Source organism: Bufo bufo, chromosome 1, assembly GCF_905171765.1.
Source record: "Bufo bufo chromosome 1, aBufBuf1.1, whole genome shotgun sequence".
NCBI lineage: Eukaryota > Metazoa > Chordata > Amphibia > Anura > Bufonidae > Bufo > Bufo bufo.
Window position 1 is genome coordinate 592,123,403 of NC_053389.1, and position 18,336 is coordinate 592,141,738.

At 42.8% G+C, this 18,336-nt stretch overlaps 1 protein-coding gene across 7 annotated transcripts in view; it reads right to left on the reverse strand.

The window, feature by feature from the left end:
* The window catches only part of NRF1 (nuclear respiratory factor 1), a 79,181-nt gene that overhangs the window by 29,973 nt on the left and 30,872 nt on the right, over nt 1-18,336 (reverse strand). For all 7 annotated transcript variants that reach the window (XM_040413446.1, XM_040413443.1, XM_040413442.1 and 4 more), the window contains 5 exons: nt 17,283-17,397; nt 16,187-16,313; nt 13,421-13,561; nt 4,099-4,257; nt 263-457 (listed from right to left, as the gene is read on the reverse strand). In XM_040413446.1, the coding sequence (XP_040269380.1) occupies nt 263-457; nt 4,099-4,257; nt 13,421-13,561; nt 16,187-16,313; nt 17,283-17,397 (737 nt within the window). The remainder of the gene's footprint in view (nt 1-262; nt 458-4,098; nt 4,258-13,420; nt 13,562-16,186; nt 16,314-17,282; nt 17,398-18,336) is intronic.

Genomic DNA, 18,336 nt, shown 5'->3' on the forward strand with positions numbered 1-18,336 from the left:
ACATCTTCCATCCACATGTTAAATGGAATCATTTTATTAAATATATATCCTTTACGTAGCCCCAGTTTGCAATAGCAAATAAACTTTGTACAGTCTTTGCACTGGACAGTATATCCATACATCATGAATTATACACAATATAAAACAAAAAACAGTCACAAATTAAAATCCCAAAACAAAAAGAAAAACAAACAAACTAAACTAAACTACGTGGGTGATGGAGACTTTCCATGACTTCTAGGGTTTAAAAACTGTAGCAAACCTGAATCAGGGACACCGTGCCATCGGGGTTGCTGATTGTCTGTACCACAGTCTGTGAGGGCACAAGGTGAGCAATACCATGTGCAGTTGCCACCTGTTGTGTCTGTTGATCCTCAAATGCATATAACAGATCTTCCCTACCATGCTGCTTATAACAATTCTTCACTATAGTCCTTAACGCTTGGGTCCAGGAAACCTGCAATACAAAAGGTGGATGTGAGGTACAAGACTTACCATGATGGGGAGTAGAAAAAATATGTATAATGAAACAGATTTTTAGCAATTCACAGTAACACACAAATGGCAGTATTATGGCTCTGTAGTAGCCCTGTGTGGTACAGGGCAACAGCATCAGAAGTTTCTTCCATGCAATGCCAGAGGTTTTACGAATACTGTGACTGTCACCACTGCTGTAACACACAAGCATCTTAAAGGCTATGGACACCTTTGGGGCAATTTTTTTATGATTGCATTTCATCATTCTATCTCTGATCTCCTGACATCATAAACATTCATTAAGGCTAAACTCTTATCAAACTGATAAGAATATGGCTTAAGGCAGTATTACACTGGCCAATAATCACTAACGAGCATTTGCATCTTGCAATGCGATACTGGCGCCAATTGCCTGATGAATGTGCATGCTTAAAAATCAGCACTTGCCGGCGGCAGATTGTGCTGTCTAATAGCGATCTGCTGCCGGCAAACCAATAGACAGTATAGGGACGAGCGATGACACAGCAAACACTCCTCCTCCCCATGCTGTGTAGTAGCAGCAGTTTCCTCCGCTAGCTAGCAAGTGATTGCCAGGAGAGAAAGCTTTCCTCCCGACAATCGATTGTTGATCTGCCTGTCTAATACAGGCATTAATTGAGTGTTTATGAGGTCAGGAGATGAGAGATATGGCTTCACATAAGCTGACGGAACTTAGAAGTGATAGTCTGCCAACAGACTGGTTTGGGGGAAATGGGGAAAAACAGCAATACTGCCACTGAGTTTTTATGCTACAAATTTACCGGAGTTCATTTTTCAGCATGAATAACATAATAGCTTTATTCTCTGGGTCAGTACAACTACAGCGATACCAAATATGTTTTTGCATCGCCGCATATCAGTGCCTTAATCTTAAAGAGGACCTTTTATGGGTTTATATGTTGCAGATGCAAGCACTTTTTTCTTCTTTCTAAAATACCCCTCCGTTCCAGCGTGGTGTCCCCCGCTGCTTGATATGTTAATTTAGACCATTGATACAGGGAGGAGGAGACGGCCGGGCTTCTCAATGGGAGTTTCCTTCTCCCTGGTTGTAGCGCAGTCAAGTAGCAGTGGAGAGAGAGAGAGACTTTTTCTCTCCCTGGCTGTGACGCTCTCCACTGCGTCTGGACCGCGCTACAGCCAGGGAGAAGGAGACGCCCAGTTAGAAAACCAAATGTCTCCTCTTCCCTGTACCGATGGTCTAAATGAACACATCAGGATCTAAAAACAGCGCAGTAGGGACAGCGACGGAACGTAAGGGTATTTAACAAAAAAAAAAAAAGGACTTACATCTGTAGGGGCCGCCCTATCTGGTAAGCATACCAGTTTGTAACATACAGGTGAAACTCAAGAAATTTGAATATCGTGCAAAGTAAATTTATTTCAGTAATGCAACTTAAAAGGTGAAACTAACATAGGAGAGAGACTCATTAGGCTACTTTCACACCAGCGTTTCGGTGTCCGCCTGTGAGATCCGTTTCAAGGCTCTTACAAGCGGCCCCAAACGGAGCAGTTTAGCCCCAATGCATTCTGAATGGATGCGGATCCGTGAGGAATGCATCAGTTTGGCTCCATTCCGCTCTGGAGGTGGACACCAAAACGCTGCTGAGCCAAACGGATCCGTCCTGACTTACAATGCAAGACAATGGGGACGGATCCGTTTGACGTTGACACAATATGGTGCAATTGCAAACGGATCCGTCCCCCATTGACTTTCAATGTAAAGTCAGGACGGATCCGTCTGACTAACAATTAGACTGACATTTTTTTTTACATAGAATGCAGACGGATCCGTTCTGAACGGATACCATTGTTTGCATTTATAGGTGCGGATCCGTCTGTGCAGATACCAGACGGATCCGCAACTAACGCAGGTGTGAAAGTAGCCTTACATGCAAAGCGAAATATTTCAAGTCTTTATTTGTTATAATTTGGATGATTATGGCTTACAGCTTATGAAACCCCAAAGTCACAATTTTGAGGTACCCTTTGCTCAGGGGGTCTGGATTAATTAGCTGACTAGAGTGTGACACTTTGAGCCTAGAATATTGAACCTTTTCACAAAATTCTAATTTTAAGCTGTATTAATGTAATTCCTTTTAATTTGCATTACTGAAATAAATGGACTTTTGCACGATATTCTAATTTTTCTAGTTTCACCTGTATAAACCCATGAAAGGTCCTCTTTTTTTGAATCAGTTCTTTTTTATTGAGCATTTACAATGTAAATACACTGTTGTACAGATCGTAAATAAAAATGATATATCGACAACTTTTGTAATGCTGACATCAGTCAGACTACTAAACAATTAGCAAAACTCTAATTTTCACCCTTCCCCCCTCCCTTTCCACTGTAGTATAGAAGTACAAAAATACAATACTAGACATTGTTATTCAAACGTTTCAAATTTTGATGGGCATCCACGCTTCTGGAATACCACCCATTCGTAAACTTGAAAGGTCCTCTTTAATAAGCCCCTGTGCTGGCAGTGGATCCGCCGGCCTCTAAATAACTTTAGCATATCCAGCGCTGGTCTAAATGTAATGCATCTTCCTTGCTGGCTTACATTTAGACCATTTTCTATACCTAAACCATGCCTAGAAGATTTATAAGATTGGCCTCCTGTCCCCTTCCCCGCCATGCCCACTTTTTTAGACCTGATGTGAGCAGGGAAAATTCAGATTGTGGCGCAAATAACCTTTGCGCCGTAATCTGCGCCAGAAATATGCCTTATGTATGCATATTTCTGAACGCAAATGACCCCCCATATATACTTTTTATTTTTCATTCTACAGAGACATCTGGGGGCTTGATTTTTTGGCGGAACGACTTGTAGTCTTCATTTTTTTCCATTTTGAGGTACATAACACTTTCTCATTGCTTTTTATTCCATTTTGTTTGCGGCGAATAAGCAAAAATATCAATTCTGTTGTTTTTTTTTACGGCATTCACCATGCAAGATAAATTATGTGAAAATTATATAGTGTGGGTCGTTATAGATGCGGCGATACCAAATATGTTGAGGGGATTTTATTTTTGCAATTTTTCCATTGAAAAGCATTTCTTCAATGGAAAATGGTGCTTTTTTTTTACTTTGAGTTTTTTTCAAATCTAATAGAGTTTGACAGGGGATCTTCTGCTCACTTCTAATATACAGTACAGTGTATTATACTGTCAGTGGGATACTGACAGGTACTATCAGGCTGCACATCTGATAGGCATACAGTGCAGGCAGACCTGAGGGGGCCTTTGTAAGCCCCTTGGCTGCCATACTAAGACATCAGAACCCCGCAATCTCATTAACAGCGGTGCTGATGCCTGAGAGAGGGAGCCTCCACCCTCTAAACCACTTAGATGGTGTCGTTGCTATGGACCGTGGCATCTAAGGGATTAAATGGCTCGGGGATCAGCAGTTACAGCAGGAGCCCAGCTGTCATGAGAGGACTGGGCTCCTTGTTCTTCGATGCATTTAGACTAAGCTGCCGTAACAAGGTGGCAGTCTAGCCTAAGGCCTCACTAACAGGTTAAAGATTTTACATGTTGCACACTCTTCCTTTAGATTAATGTAATTAACAGCATCATACCCTCTGTTTCTGTTCTTCGGTGCGGACATCACTGCGCACATTTGCCCATGGTATGTCATCAGGCCACCAGATAGGTTTACAGCTCTCTTTGCCCCAGCCTGGTTTACCTCTTCCTGTGGAATATTTCAGCATTTCTGGGATGAATGCACGCAGCTGAGCCTATATAAAAAAGCAAAAAAAAAAGTAATAACCCTAAAGAAAGCTGAATAATTAAGAAAAAAAAAGTTCACATTTTTAATATCGTTTTTCTAACACAGTTTTCACTTTCAGTGCATTTGCAGACTAGCAGGCTCTCTGCTTCACAGTGAATCCATCAGACAACTGCTTTGTCGGCTGGATCTGTACTTTCCTAACAGCTCATAAACACTCACCATAGCTAAATTCTTATTAGTTTGAAAGAATTTATCTTAAATGCGTGTCTATGAACTGTCAGGAGTACAGAGATAAGGGATACAGATTCAGCTGACTGTAGTTCTCTGAAGGATTCAGTGTGAAGCAGAGAGCCCACTAGTCTGCAAAATGTGCTGTAAAAAAAAATATAAAAAAATATTTGAAACTGAAAATGGGCAGATTGCAATAACCTAGTACTATTAGAAAAGAAAACAACAAAGAAATATTACCTATCCTAAGGACTTGCCATTAATTGTAAACTCCTGGATAACACTTTTAAAAGAGGACCTGTCACCATGAAATCCAATGCAACCTGCAGGCAGCATGTTACAGAGCCGGAATAGCTGATCACATTGGCCGTGTCCGTTTTTCAGGCCGCGGATCCGCAAAGCAAGGACACCGGCCATGTGCACCCTGCATTGTGGCGCAGACCTGCATCAATAGGTCAGCGAACTGCATATTGCAGCCAAAAATAGTACATTTACATGCAGCAATCTTCTAGACAGTATGGAGAAGTGTGATCGCTAATGTCATTGCTCGTCCCGATACAGAATCATTGTTTGTTGGCAGCAGAGTGCTGTTGAGACAGCAAGATCTGCTGCCGGCAAACGATTTAGGTGTCGGCACCAACAATCCTATTACCTAATGAATGAGCCATTCGCTCGTTCATCTACAGCACTTTTACACTGGCAAATTATCACTAACTAGCGCTGGTATGCAATTATCTGCCCGAACATTGGGTATTGTAAAGGGGCCTTAAATCACTGTTTGTCTAAACAGCATTCTGCTGCCGGCAAACAGTGATTCTGTACGGGGACAAATGATGACATTAGCGATTACTCCTACCCATACTGGAAGGCGAGTGCTGCATGTATATGGCGATTCCATGTCTGCTCTATCGGGTCACGTAAAAGGGCCTAGAGAGGTTTTTCCTCTTGTAACAGGTAAGAGCTTAAAGGGGTTGTCCGGGTTCAGAGCTGAACCCAGACATATCTCCATTTTCCCCCTGGCAGCCCCCCTGACATGAGCATCGGAGCAATTCATGCTCCGATGCTCTCCTTTGCCCTGCGCTATGTTGCGCAGGGCAAAGGCATTTTCAGGAGTTCCGGTGACGTACCGGGGCTCTCCATGGGGCTGACAGGAACCCCGGTGACGTCACCGGCACCGATAGGCAGGATTTAGCTCTGCCCTAGCCAGTAAAACGGCTAGGGCAGAGCTAAAGCCTGCCCCTCAGAGCCGGTGACGTCACCGAACATACTGCCGGGCGGAAGTTACCGCCCGGCAGTGTGTTATTGAAAACAAAAGAGCCCGTGCAGTGCGCGATTTAGCGCAGGGCACGGGAGCGCATCGGAGCATGAGATGCTCCAATGCTAGGCTCAGGGATGCTGCCGGGGTGAAAATAAGGGTATGTCCGGGTTCAACTCTGAACCCGGACAACCCCTTTAAGGTTTTACAGATATGCTTCATGGATTTTAACCTCTTAAGGACACATGACGTACCGGTACGTCATGTATAGTTCCGATCACCGCCGCCCGGTGTTCGGAACCCGGTGAACCTTGGCTAAATGCGCCGGGGGGTCCTGTGACCGCCCCATGTCGGCGATCGCAGCAAACCGCAGGTCAATTCAGACCTGCGGTTTGCTGCGGTTTCGGAAGTTTCTGATCAGAAACTTCAAATAAGCTTTATTTTAATGTTTAACCCCCCCCCCCCCCCCCCTGCCCTCTTTGTTATCTGCCGGCGGGCGCAGCGGGGGAAGTGCGGCCGGGCGGTGCCTTTTCAGCCCCCGATGGGAGAGGGAGGGGGGCCCCCTCCCTTCCCATCACCCACTGCTCTGCTGTGGCAGCGAGTGATGGTTACCATGGCAATCGGACGCCTTCACAGGCGTCCGGCTGTCCATGGTACTGATCAGAGGCTGTCCATGGTGCTGATTAGACTCCTGCTAAAGGCAGAAGTCTAATCAGACTTTGTAAAGTGAAAATACAGTACACTATATAGTGTACTGTACTGTATTATACAGACATCAGACCCACTGGATCTTCAAGAATCAAGTGGGTCTGGGTCAAAAAAAAAAGTTTAAAAAAAAAAAAAAAAGGTAAAAAATGAAAAACACACATTTATCACTGATTAAAAATGAAAAAATAAATAAATTCCCTACACATGTTTGATATCACCGCGTCCGTAACACCCTGATCTATAAAATTTTTTACTTTATCTGCACAGTGAACGCCATAAAAAAAATTATAAAAAAAATGATGAAATTGAAATTTTGCCCACCTTACTTCACAAAAAAGGTAATAAAAGTGATCAAAAAAGTCGTATGTACGCCAAAATAGTACAGTCACCTCATCCCGCAAAAAATGAGACCCTACCTAAGATAATCGCCCAAAAACTGAAAAAACTATGGCTAAACATGACACTAAAACATGATTTTTTTTGTTTTTGTTTAAAAAATGAAATAATTGTGTAAAACTTACATAAATAAAAAAAAAGTATACACATTAGTTATCGTCGCGTCCGTAATAACCTGCTCTATAAAAATATCACATGACCTAACCCCTCAGGTGAATACCATAAAAAAATAAAAAAAAATGTAAAAGAAGCTATTTTTTTTCACCTTACATCACAAAAAGTGTAATAGCAATCAAAAAGTCATACGCACCCCAAAATAGTGCCAATCAAACAGTCATCTCATCCCGCAAAAATCATACCCTACCCAAGATATTTGCACAAAAACTGAAAAACTATGGCTCTCAGACTATGGAGACACTAAAACATGATTGTTTTTGTTTCAAAAATGAAATTGTGTAAAACGTACATAAATAAAAAAAATTGTATACATATTAGGTATCGCCACGTCCGTGACAACCTGCTCTATAAAAATATTACATGATCTAACCTGTCAGATGAATATTGAAAATAACAAAAAAAAAAACTGTGCCAAAACAGCTATTTCTTGTACCTTGCCTCACAAATAGTGTAATATAGAGCAACCAAAAATCATATGTACCCTAAACTAGTACCAACAAAACCTCCACCCTATCCCGTAGTTTCTAAAATGGGGTCACTTTTTTGGAGTTTCTACTCTAGGGGTGCATCAGGGGGGCTTCAAATGGGACATGGTATCAAAAAAACCAGTCCAGCAAAATCTGCCTTCCAAAACCGTATGGCATTCCTTTCCTTCTGCACCCTGCCGTGTGCCCGTACAGCGGTTTACGACCACATATGGGGTGTTTCTGTAAACTACAGAATCAGAGCCATAAATATTGAGTTTTGTTTGGCTGTTAACCCTTGCTTTGTTACTGGAAAAGATTGAAATGGAAAATTTGCCCAAAAAAATCTAAATTCAGAAATTTTATCACAATTTGCCATTAACTCTTGTGGAACACCTAAAGGGTTAACGACGTTTGTAAAATCAGTTTTGAATACCTTGAGGGGTGTAGTTTCTAGAATGGGGTCATTTTTGGGTGGTTTCTATTATGTAAGCCTCACAAAGTGGTCCCTAAAAAGTGGGTTTTTGAAAAATTTCTGAAAAATTTCAAGATTTGCTTCTAAACTTCTAAGCCTTGTAACATCCCCCAAAAATAAAATATCATTCCCAAATTGATCCAAACATGAAGTAGACATATGGGGAATGTAAAGTAATAACTATTTTTGGAGGTATTATTATGTATTATACAAGTAGAGAAATTGAAACTTGGAAATTTGCAATTTTTTTTAAAAAAATGGTAAATTTGATTTTTTTTTTATAAATAAAAATGAATTTTTTTAACTTCATTTTACCAGTGTCATGAAGTACAATATGTGACGAAAAAACAATCTCAGAATGGCCTGTATAAGTCAAAGCGTTTTAAAGTTATCAGCACTTAAAAGGGACACTGGTCAGATTTGCAAAAAAATGGCCTGGTCCTTAAGGTGAAATATGGCTGTGTCCTAAAGGGGTTAATGGCTGCTAAATCAAGGAAGTGAGTTTCTTATCTGCTGGATTATTGTTTTCTATATATCAATCTGGTCAGCTCCTTCTGCCGTATAAAATGCTGTCTGCAAATTGCAATGCATTTTGAGGTGCCAGGTTCTCTTTAAAGGGAGGAGGTTACAACTAATGGGCAGTCCTTAAAGGGAAACTGTCATGTGGATATTTGATTATAATCTAACTAATTATATACAATCATTAAACTACTAAAAAGTACCTTAGATTTATTCACTTACTGGTGTGACAAATGGTTACCTCATAATATACACACAAAGGTGCCACATGCTAATGAGCTGATTTGAGTCCAGCGTTTATTTAATTCAGAGATATAGCCACTCCCCTGCCCACCTGCTGCTGATTTATATGGAAAAAAACTGTCAATCTGCAGCCGGTAGGCGGGGAGAGTCAGGAGCTCATAAATATTCATGACTCATCTTTATCAGCTGGAGCTTTTCAATACAAGATGTTGGCAGATTGACTGGATCAATTAAAGAAAGTGACCCAGCATTTTGCTAAGACAGTCAGTCACTTATTTATGTTGCCCTTAGTTAGGACACCATAAAACTGGTGACAGGTTCCCTTTAAGGCCACTTTCACATTAGTGTTTTTCTTTTCCGGCATAGAGTTAGATCACAGGGGCTCTATACCAGAAAAGAACTGATCAGGCATATCCCCATGCATTCTGAATGGAGAGCAATCCGTTCAGGATGCATCAGGATGTCTTCAGTTCAGTCATTTTGACTGATCATGCAAAAGAGAAAACCGTAGCATGCTACGGTTTTATCTCTGGCGAAAAAAACTTGCCTGAATGCATGCGAAGACCTTTAAAAATGAGAAGAAGAAGAATACCGGATCCGTTTCGCCTGATGACACCGGAAAAACGGATCCGGTATTGCAATGCATTTTTCTGATTGACCAGGCATTTATCAGACTGATCAGGATCCTGATCAGTCTGAAAAATGCCTGATCAGTGAGAAAAAATGACATCCGTTTGCATACAGTTCGCCTGATCAGGCAGTCAGTTCAGGCAACGGAACTGCCTGCCGGAATCAAACAACGCAAGTGTGAAAGTACCCTAAGATGGGTAATTATTATTTGATCAGTTGACTCCAACCTCCAGGAGCCCTGCTAGTCAGCACTGTGAAAGGGCCACGGAGCGCATGCAAATGCTGCATCACCTTGTGCACACAGGCTTGACCGTATGAATGGTTGTGTCCGATACTGCGGCACTGCCCCATGACTGGAAAAATTAACATTCTGTAGCAGATGGAGTAGGGGTTCATTCATATTCCTTTATTTTTTTAAGGGCTCCAAATGGCAAAAAAATTTAAGTGAACAAAGACTTACGAAGGCTAGCAACCTTTAAAAAGCACTCAACTACTATATTTTAATATAGCAACTTTTTTGTCCTTTCCACCTATTCAAACATACACTGAATTAACATACATACAACATTCACAACAGGCTTCGTTTACTACATTTTTCTTTAACCCCTTCCAGAAGTCTGAGCAAGCACCATAACAGTCAGGTTTCTGCTGGGTTAAAAAGCAGACACCTAGAGCTAATGTCTGCGATTGGCTATAATGCCGATTACAAACATTTTAAACCCTCAGATGCTTCAGTCAACTGTGACAGTGGCATCAGATAGGCTTTCCCCACACAGAGAACGGAGGAGAATAAATTCCACCCCATTTAGAATTTTCTGCGTTGCTTGCAGGACAAATATTGTGTTAATGAACCTAACTGAGACAATAGATATTGAGGGCAGAAATAATTACTAGCCCTGTCTAGTTGAGAAGTATAACCTACTTGTTAGCTACATTCTCTGGAGACATGATGATCGTGAGACACAATCACACTAAAACCAACAACGACAAAAAAAAAAAAAAAAAAAAAAGGGGGGGCTTTCTAACCAGCTATCCACACATGAAACGAACACAAAGCAAACACCTCTTTTCAGCTGCATACAGATGTGCCATTGCCTTCTCGTAGGCTAAAGGGGATAGGAAAAATACAGCAACCTTCGCACACACAAAAAATAAAAACAACTATTTTTTTCCCCACAACACATGTTTATGCCTTGTGGCTTTTCCTAAATGATTGGGTGAACCTTTTTTTTCCTCTGGAGTTTTTCCCCCTATAGAGAAGATGTCAAAAAATACCAGTGTGTCCTGTGTTTCATATCACCTATCTGGAGCAAGAAAAAAACAAAGAAAAAACAAAAAAAAAAGGTTGTTCAAAGCGCCATTGCAACCTGTGTGTGAACCCACCCTAAAGACAACTTTGATTAACTGAAATAATATCTGAGCAGCTTATTGGTAGGTTTTTCATATATAGCATTGTGTGTAATAACCAATATTCTAGCTGTATGAAATAGCTGGATTTGCAGGCCCATAACACCATCATAGCTCTGTCTCCCTTAAGACTACCATGGAAAATAGAGCAATTAAGGCTGTGTTACCTGAAGCCCTCAACCGGGCGAGTGAGCAGCACACCTGAGCTCTCTTTCACTTGTCCCATTTAATCACTCCTCCTAATGAAAGGCCATTGGCGCTTCCAAAGTTGCTGAAAAATCCCATAGGAAATGATGCGTCACCTTACCTCATTTACTTCAGGATTGACTGCAAACACTACTTACCTTATTAATGCTACAATTCCTTCATGAACAACCTATATAAATAAAACTATATACAGTGTGCTGTGTTGGGGCGCAATCACACGACCTCTCCGTGTTTTGCGGTCCGCAAAACACAGATGCTGCCCATGTGCGTTCCACAATTTGCGGAACGGGTGGCACATTAGGGCGCATTTACACGATCGTGCAGTGTTTTGTGGTCCTCAAATTGCGGATCTGCAAAACACGGATGCTGCCCATGTGAGTTCTGCAAATATAAAAAGACCGCTTCCAACACACCAGAATACAAGTAAGGCTAAGTTCTGACTTCAATTATTTGGTCAGTTATTTCCATCACTTAGGGCTCATGCACACGACTGTATTTTGCAGCCCACAAAAAATACGGATGACGTCCGAGTGCATTCCGTATTTTGCAGAACAGAACAGCTGGCCCCTAATTACAGTACTATCCTTGTCCGTAATGCAGACAATAAGGCCAAATGCACATGACCATTGTGCGTTTTGCGGTCTGCAATTTGCGGAAACGGCACTGACAGCCATTAATATAACTGCCTATTCTTGTCTGCAAAACGCTGACAAGAATAGGACAGGTTACATTTTTTTTTGCAGACCACGGAACGGAGCAACGGATGCAGCCCCATTGAAGTGAATGGGTCCGCATCCGAGCCGCAAAAACAGCGTCTCGGATGCGGACCAAAACAACGGCCGTGTTCATGAGGCCTAATAGGACATGTTCTATTTTTTTGCGCAAAGGACGTATGGAAACGGAATGCACACAGTAACTACTGTTTTTTGGACCAATTGAAATTAATGGTTTCCGCATACGGTCCGCAAAAAACAGCCCAAAAAACCAAAAGAAAATACGTTCATGTGTAGGAGCCCTTATTGCCAGCCAAAACCAGGTGCGAGTCAGAAGCACAGAACAGGAGCAGATCTTTCCATTATACCTGATCTCTGAGTAGGCTTCAGTCCTGGTTTTGGCTCACAGTAAGGGTCCATTCACACGTCCGTTGTTTCTTTCCTGATCTGTTCCGTTTTTTGCTGAACAGATCTGGACCCATTCATTTTCAATGGGTCCTGAAAAAAATCAGACATTGAGCTGTCAGTTTTTTTCCAGGACCCATTGAAAATGAATGGGTCCAGATCTGTTCAGCAAAAAACGGAACAGATGAGGAAAGAAACAACGGACGTGTGAATGGACCCTAACTGATGGAAATAACTGACCAAATAAATGAAGTGTGAACTTGGCCTAACTGAGAATCTAATTGTACAGCAGCAGCTTACACGTTCCACACACTGGCCTAAATAACGGTGCCATATAGCAGCTATGACGGGCTGCTGGTGAAACAATGGTGCCTTTTCAAGAACCAATTTAAAACCTTGTATAACATATGCATACGTTGATTGAGCTCATATAATACCCTCCAGTCCAAAGGAGCACAAACAGCTACCCCACACTACATCAGGGAATGGCAACCATACGTACTGCCCGGATAACTATATTCAGAGAGCTGGACATGTCTCTATAACTTTCTTAGTGCTCGCCTAGTCTCCAAACGGTTATCTTTATAAAAGACTAGCAGATATATTCCTTGGTAGCGATAATCTGCCGATGTAAAGGTGACGCCAATTACTCTATGAACGCTCGTTCATAGGGTAATAAGATCGTTTTGCAGAAAAGGTAAGTTTCCCACAACTTACGTTGTAGTCTGTGAGAGCAAAGTGTTGTGACCAAAAATCCAAGAGCATTGGATTTTCTGTAACGGTCGCACAATCGTTAGATGGCTTTTACTTGGGGAGGCATGTTGCTATCATTTAATTACTGCAGTTGTTCTATTCTGAATGTGGGGTTGCTTGTGGGTTTAGATCCAGAATATTAAACTACCATCAGTCCACTGTGCTTTTACTACTTCACTTTTTTCTGTTTTTAAGGCTACATGCACACGAACGCATTTGGTTTCCGTGTCCGTTCCGTTTTTTTGCGGATAGGATGCGGACCCATTCATTTCAATGGGTCCGCAAAAAAGTGCTGTCCGCATCAGTATGTCCGTTCCGTAGCCCCGCAAAAAAAAAAAAGAAAAAAAAGGAACATGTCCTATTCTTGTTACAATGGATCCGCAAAAAAATTAAATAAATGGATGTCATCCGTTTTTTGTCGGTACGCAATTTGCGGACCGCAAAACACATACGGTCGTGTGCAAGTAGCCTAATACTGTATTCTTCCAAAGGGCAGTATTGGTGAAGCAAGGGACCAGAGAACCTCGTTTTTGCTGAGGTGGCAGTTTCTTTAGAACACAGAAGTGGCATGTTGGCAGACTGCTGCTCACCTGGGTCATCTTGTCCACAGACACTGGAATGCCATCTATAGTCAGAGGGGGCAGGTCAGAGTTGATGTCTTGTTGGACAGGTGCATGCTCTGCCAGTGCAGTTTCCAAGTCCTCCAGGATCATACTCTTATACTTGCGCACCTAGGGGAGAGAGTGGGTGGTAAACAGACATGAGTGAAGCGCTCAGCCTCCCTGTGCTTGGTAACATGACAGCCCCAGGGCATAAAGGCAACTCTGACAGCACAGCTGCCAGCTAAAAATACACGGTCCTCTGTGTCTCTGATGGCTGAACCAGGAGGAAATAATGATGAAACATCAAGTAATGACTTCAGTAGTAGCAGTAAGAATGAGTGAATACTAAGGCCTCTTTCACACGAGCGTGACGGATTAGGTACGGATGCGTTCAGTGAAACTCGCGCCATTTTGCAAGCAAGGTCAGTTTTGTCTGCACAATGCGTTTTGATACGTTTTTCACGCGCGTGATAAAAAATTGAAGGTTTACACACAACATCTCTTAGCAACCATCAGTGAAAGACGCACTCGCTACCGAATGCAATGCGTTTTTGACTGAAGCCCCATTCACTTCTATGGGGCCAGGGCTGCGTGAAAAACGCAGAATATAGAACATGCTCAGATTCTCATGCAATGCACAACTGATATGTGAAAAAAATGTACACACACCCATTGAAATTAATGGGTCAGGTTTCAGTGCGGGTGCTATGCATTCATGTCACACATTGCACCCGTGCGGTAAACTCGCTCGTGTGAAAGGGGCCTAAAGGAACATTCAGTATGCAAAATTCAACAGCATTGAATCCACCTCAAAAACTCCAGCAAGGGGAAGGAGTCATTTGCTTCAGCCAGCATTTCCCACTCTGGTAATGGTGGATAATTTATCACCTACACCTCTGCATCATCTCGACAGGAAGAGTGGAAGCATGTCAATGTCACCAGTGGTCTCTGCATAGCAAACAGTTAACAAGGGTTTTCCCCAAGATCCCCAAAAATTAGGTAGAGACAAGGAGTGGCATAATATTTAAAAAAAAGCAGTCTTAGGCTACTTTCACACTAGCGTTCGGAGCGGGTCCGCTCCTATAATGCAGATGTTTGCATCCGTTCAGAATGGATCCGTCTGCATTATAACTTAGAAAAATTTCTAAGTCTGAAAGTAGCCTGAGCGGATCCGTTCAGACTTTACATTGAAAGTCAATGGGGGACGGATCCGCTTGAAGATTGAGCCATATGGTGTCATCTTCAAGCAGATCCGTCCCCATTGACTTCCATTATAAGTCTGGACGGATCCGCTTGCCTCCGCACGGCCAGGCGGACACCCGAACGCTGCAAGCAGCGTTCAGGTGTCCACTCACTGAGCGGAGCGGAGGCTGAGCGCTGGCAGGCGGATGCATTCTCAGTGGATCCGCCTCCACTGAGAATGCATTAGGGCCGGACGGCTGCGTTCAGGGCCGCTCGTGAGCCCCTTCAAACGGAGCTCACGAGCGGACACCTGAACGCAGGTTTGAAAGTAACCTGTCCAAACCCCGCAGTTCTTTGTTTTCAGCACTCTCCCAAGTACCCCATGCAAATGCTGAGACCAGTGACTGGGCTGCAGCAATCATGTAGTCATCGCTGCAGTGTCGCAAACAAAGAGCTGTGGAGAGCACCAGAAAGATGGGGGATTGGGTACTTGATTAAAGGGGTTGTCCAGCCTTTTTTAGGGGATACCCTCAGGATAGGCAATGAATACCTGATTGGCGGGGGCTCCAACAGCGAGTACCCCAGCCAATTAGCTGTTCTGTTGAGCCTGTCACCAGAACTACACTATCAAAATTGGGGTGGACACCACTTGCAACCACAGCACTGCTTGCATTCACTTCAATGGGAGGGGCGTTGCAGTTGTGACCGCTGTCCACTACAATGCTAACAGTGCCGTGTAGTTCCAATGATGGAGTTACACAAAACAGCTGATCTGCGGGGGTGCCTTATCCTCATGATAGCTTATCATTTAAAGGGAATACATCACCATGATCTAGGACTATGATCTACAGTAACACACACATATAGAACAGCAGATAAGGAGTCGTCCAGATCACTATTTTTATTTTAAAATGTTTCAAATGCCCTGCCCCCATTCCCCCGCAGTAAGCACTGCTCTGAATTACATGGTCAGGAACGCTGTGCATGCACACAAGAGTCCTCTCCATTATGATATTACAGCACAGCCGTCAGGCCTGTGTATTTCAGAGCAGCTTTGAGAGCCACAGCGAAAAAATGTGGAAAATAAGGCAAAAGCAATGACTTTGTAGGACTTGTCACCATCGTGCATTACGCAGTTAGGGTCCATTCACACGTTCGTTGTTTCTTTCCTGATCTGTTCCGTGTTTTGCAAAACAGATCTGGACCAGATCTGTACCCATTCATTTTCAATGGGTCCTGAAAAAAAAATCTGACATTTTCTGTCCGATTTTTTTTCAGGACCCATTGAAAATGAATGGGTACAGATCTGGTCCAGATCTGTTCCGCAAAAAACGGAACAGATCAGGAAAGAAACAACGGACGTGTGAATGGACCCTTAGTCCGCTGATTTCATAGGCACTGTATAATGATAGCCAAACACTTGTAGTCCGGTTCCAATTACTGCACACTAAAAGTCCAAACACCTTTTCAGTTAGTAAAGAATTGCCAGAATCACTTTACAAGCACACTACCAGGTCCTAAACAGGAGACAAGAAGCTGGACACAGCTCCAAACTGATATCTGGACACTCACCACATTCTCCAAAGGTGCCGCTCCAAACACTTTAAAAACAGGGTTAGGTTTAGAAGGAGAAATGCACAGGACAATCGCCTGCTGGCCGACCCTAGTGGTGTACTCATCCAGGGTTGCCCTAAGTTTCCTGGAGTCAAAAGAAGCACATAATTCAGTGTAAAACTAGATATATTACAAATTATAAACCTAAATACATTTATACGTTAAAGTTTTTTCTTCGCTATATAAACATGTATGTAATATGTTCTGACTAAGGCCTCTTGCACACGACCGTATGGTTTGCGGTCCGTTTTACAGTCTTTTTTGTTTCAGTAGTGTTTCCGTTTGTGATCCGTTTTTTTGTGGATCGCAAACGGAAAACATACAATACTGTTTAAACAATGAGTACATAAAAAAATTGGGCTGGGCATACCATTTTCAATAGATGGTTCCGCAAAAATAGAACGATACGGAAGACATACAGATGCATTCCGTTTTTGCGGACCCATTGACTTGAATGGAGCCACGGAACGCGATTTGCGGACAATAGGGCATGTTCTATGTTTGAATGGAATGGAAATACGAAAAAAGAAGGCATACGGAGTACCTCCTGTTTTTTTTTTTGCGGATCCATTGAAATGAATAGTTCCCTATACGGAACGCAAAAAACGGAACGTAAACGGGGGTAAAAAAAAAAAACGTTCGCGTGCAGGAGGCCCAAGGTTAGGGCTAAAATACTGGGATTACAGATTAGATCTTGCATAATATTAAAGGAGTTGTCTCTGGGACCCGCAGATAGCTGTGGGACCTGCACCTATCTCCAGAACGGGCCCCCGTAAGTGAAGGAGAGCACGCTGCGCATGTGCGGCTACCCTCCATTCATTTCCATGCGAGTTCCAAAAATAGTGAGCGGCTCATCTATTTTCAGAAGTCCAATAGAAAGGAAAGGCGAGTGCACTGCGCTGGTTCTGTGTGCATGTAAAGGTGGGTTGCTGCAAGTGACATTAGGAGGAAGGATCACAGCCAGTTAGTGTCATCTCTCCTCTGCACTTCTTGTCAATAGCAGCGCACACAGACATTCACAAGGCAAGCTTTAGACAAATGGGGATGAACTCACCTCAGTAGCCGGGTTTGTTGTCTCTTACGTATGGAAGGGTTAGACTCAAAGATGTGGGGTTTCTTGCGTTTCTTCCCTGTGGCCACCGCTGCCGCAGCAGCCATTCCAACAGGACCTGAAAATAAGAAGATATACTAATAGCCCAAATTCGAGTATTAAAGGGTTACTAAGCCTTTGTTGTAAGAAAGAAAGAGGGCGGAAGTGCTGCTCAGAGCTCCCTGCCCCTTCAGTTTCCATTGGCTCGACTTTGAGTGTGTAGAGTACGGCTCCAAACTCCACGAGCGCTCGAAGGCCAAAAGTCTGTCATGGACCGACTGTGGGTTTAACTGACTTGAACTCACAGCATCATAGAGCTGCGATATGTGATTTCGAGTTGGCAGAACTTGTGGTTGGGGTTGTGACACATACGAGAAATACAGATGCATAACTTGGTCGGAACACGGATCTGACCTAAATGTTACAAGTCACAATAAAATGCCTTCAGACTGTATAAAACCACCATCAAGTAGGTGACAACCTCCTGAAAACCTGTTGTAGCAAGACTTGTGCAAGACCTCCTCAAGACTAAGCTATGGTGCTCTTGGATAAAAATTATGAATTCATATTGCAATGAAAGGGGAACACATTTACCAACGTAGTAAACACAAAGATTTTCAGGTCGATTTAGATAATTTTCAGTGTTCAGAAATGTAACCAGTATATTACACGCTTACTCACTGCAGGCATTAATATCTTCTAATGGTACTTTCACACTAGCGTTATTCTTTTCCGGCATTGAGTTCCGTCCTAGGGGCTCAATACCGGAAAAGAACTGATCAGGTATATCCCCATGCATTCTGAATGGAGAGCAATCCATTCTGTATGCATCAGGATGTCTTCAGTTCAGTCACTGTACGGTTTTTGGACAGAGAAAATACCGCAGCATGTGGCGGTATTTTCTCAGTCCAAAATTCCACTTGCCGGAATGCCGGCTCCAGCATTATTTTCCATTGAAATGCATTAATGCCCGGATCCGCTCTGGAAAAACGGATCCGGTTTTGCGGTGTGCGCATAC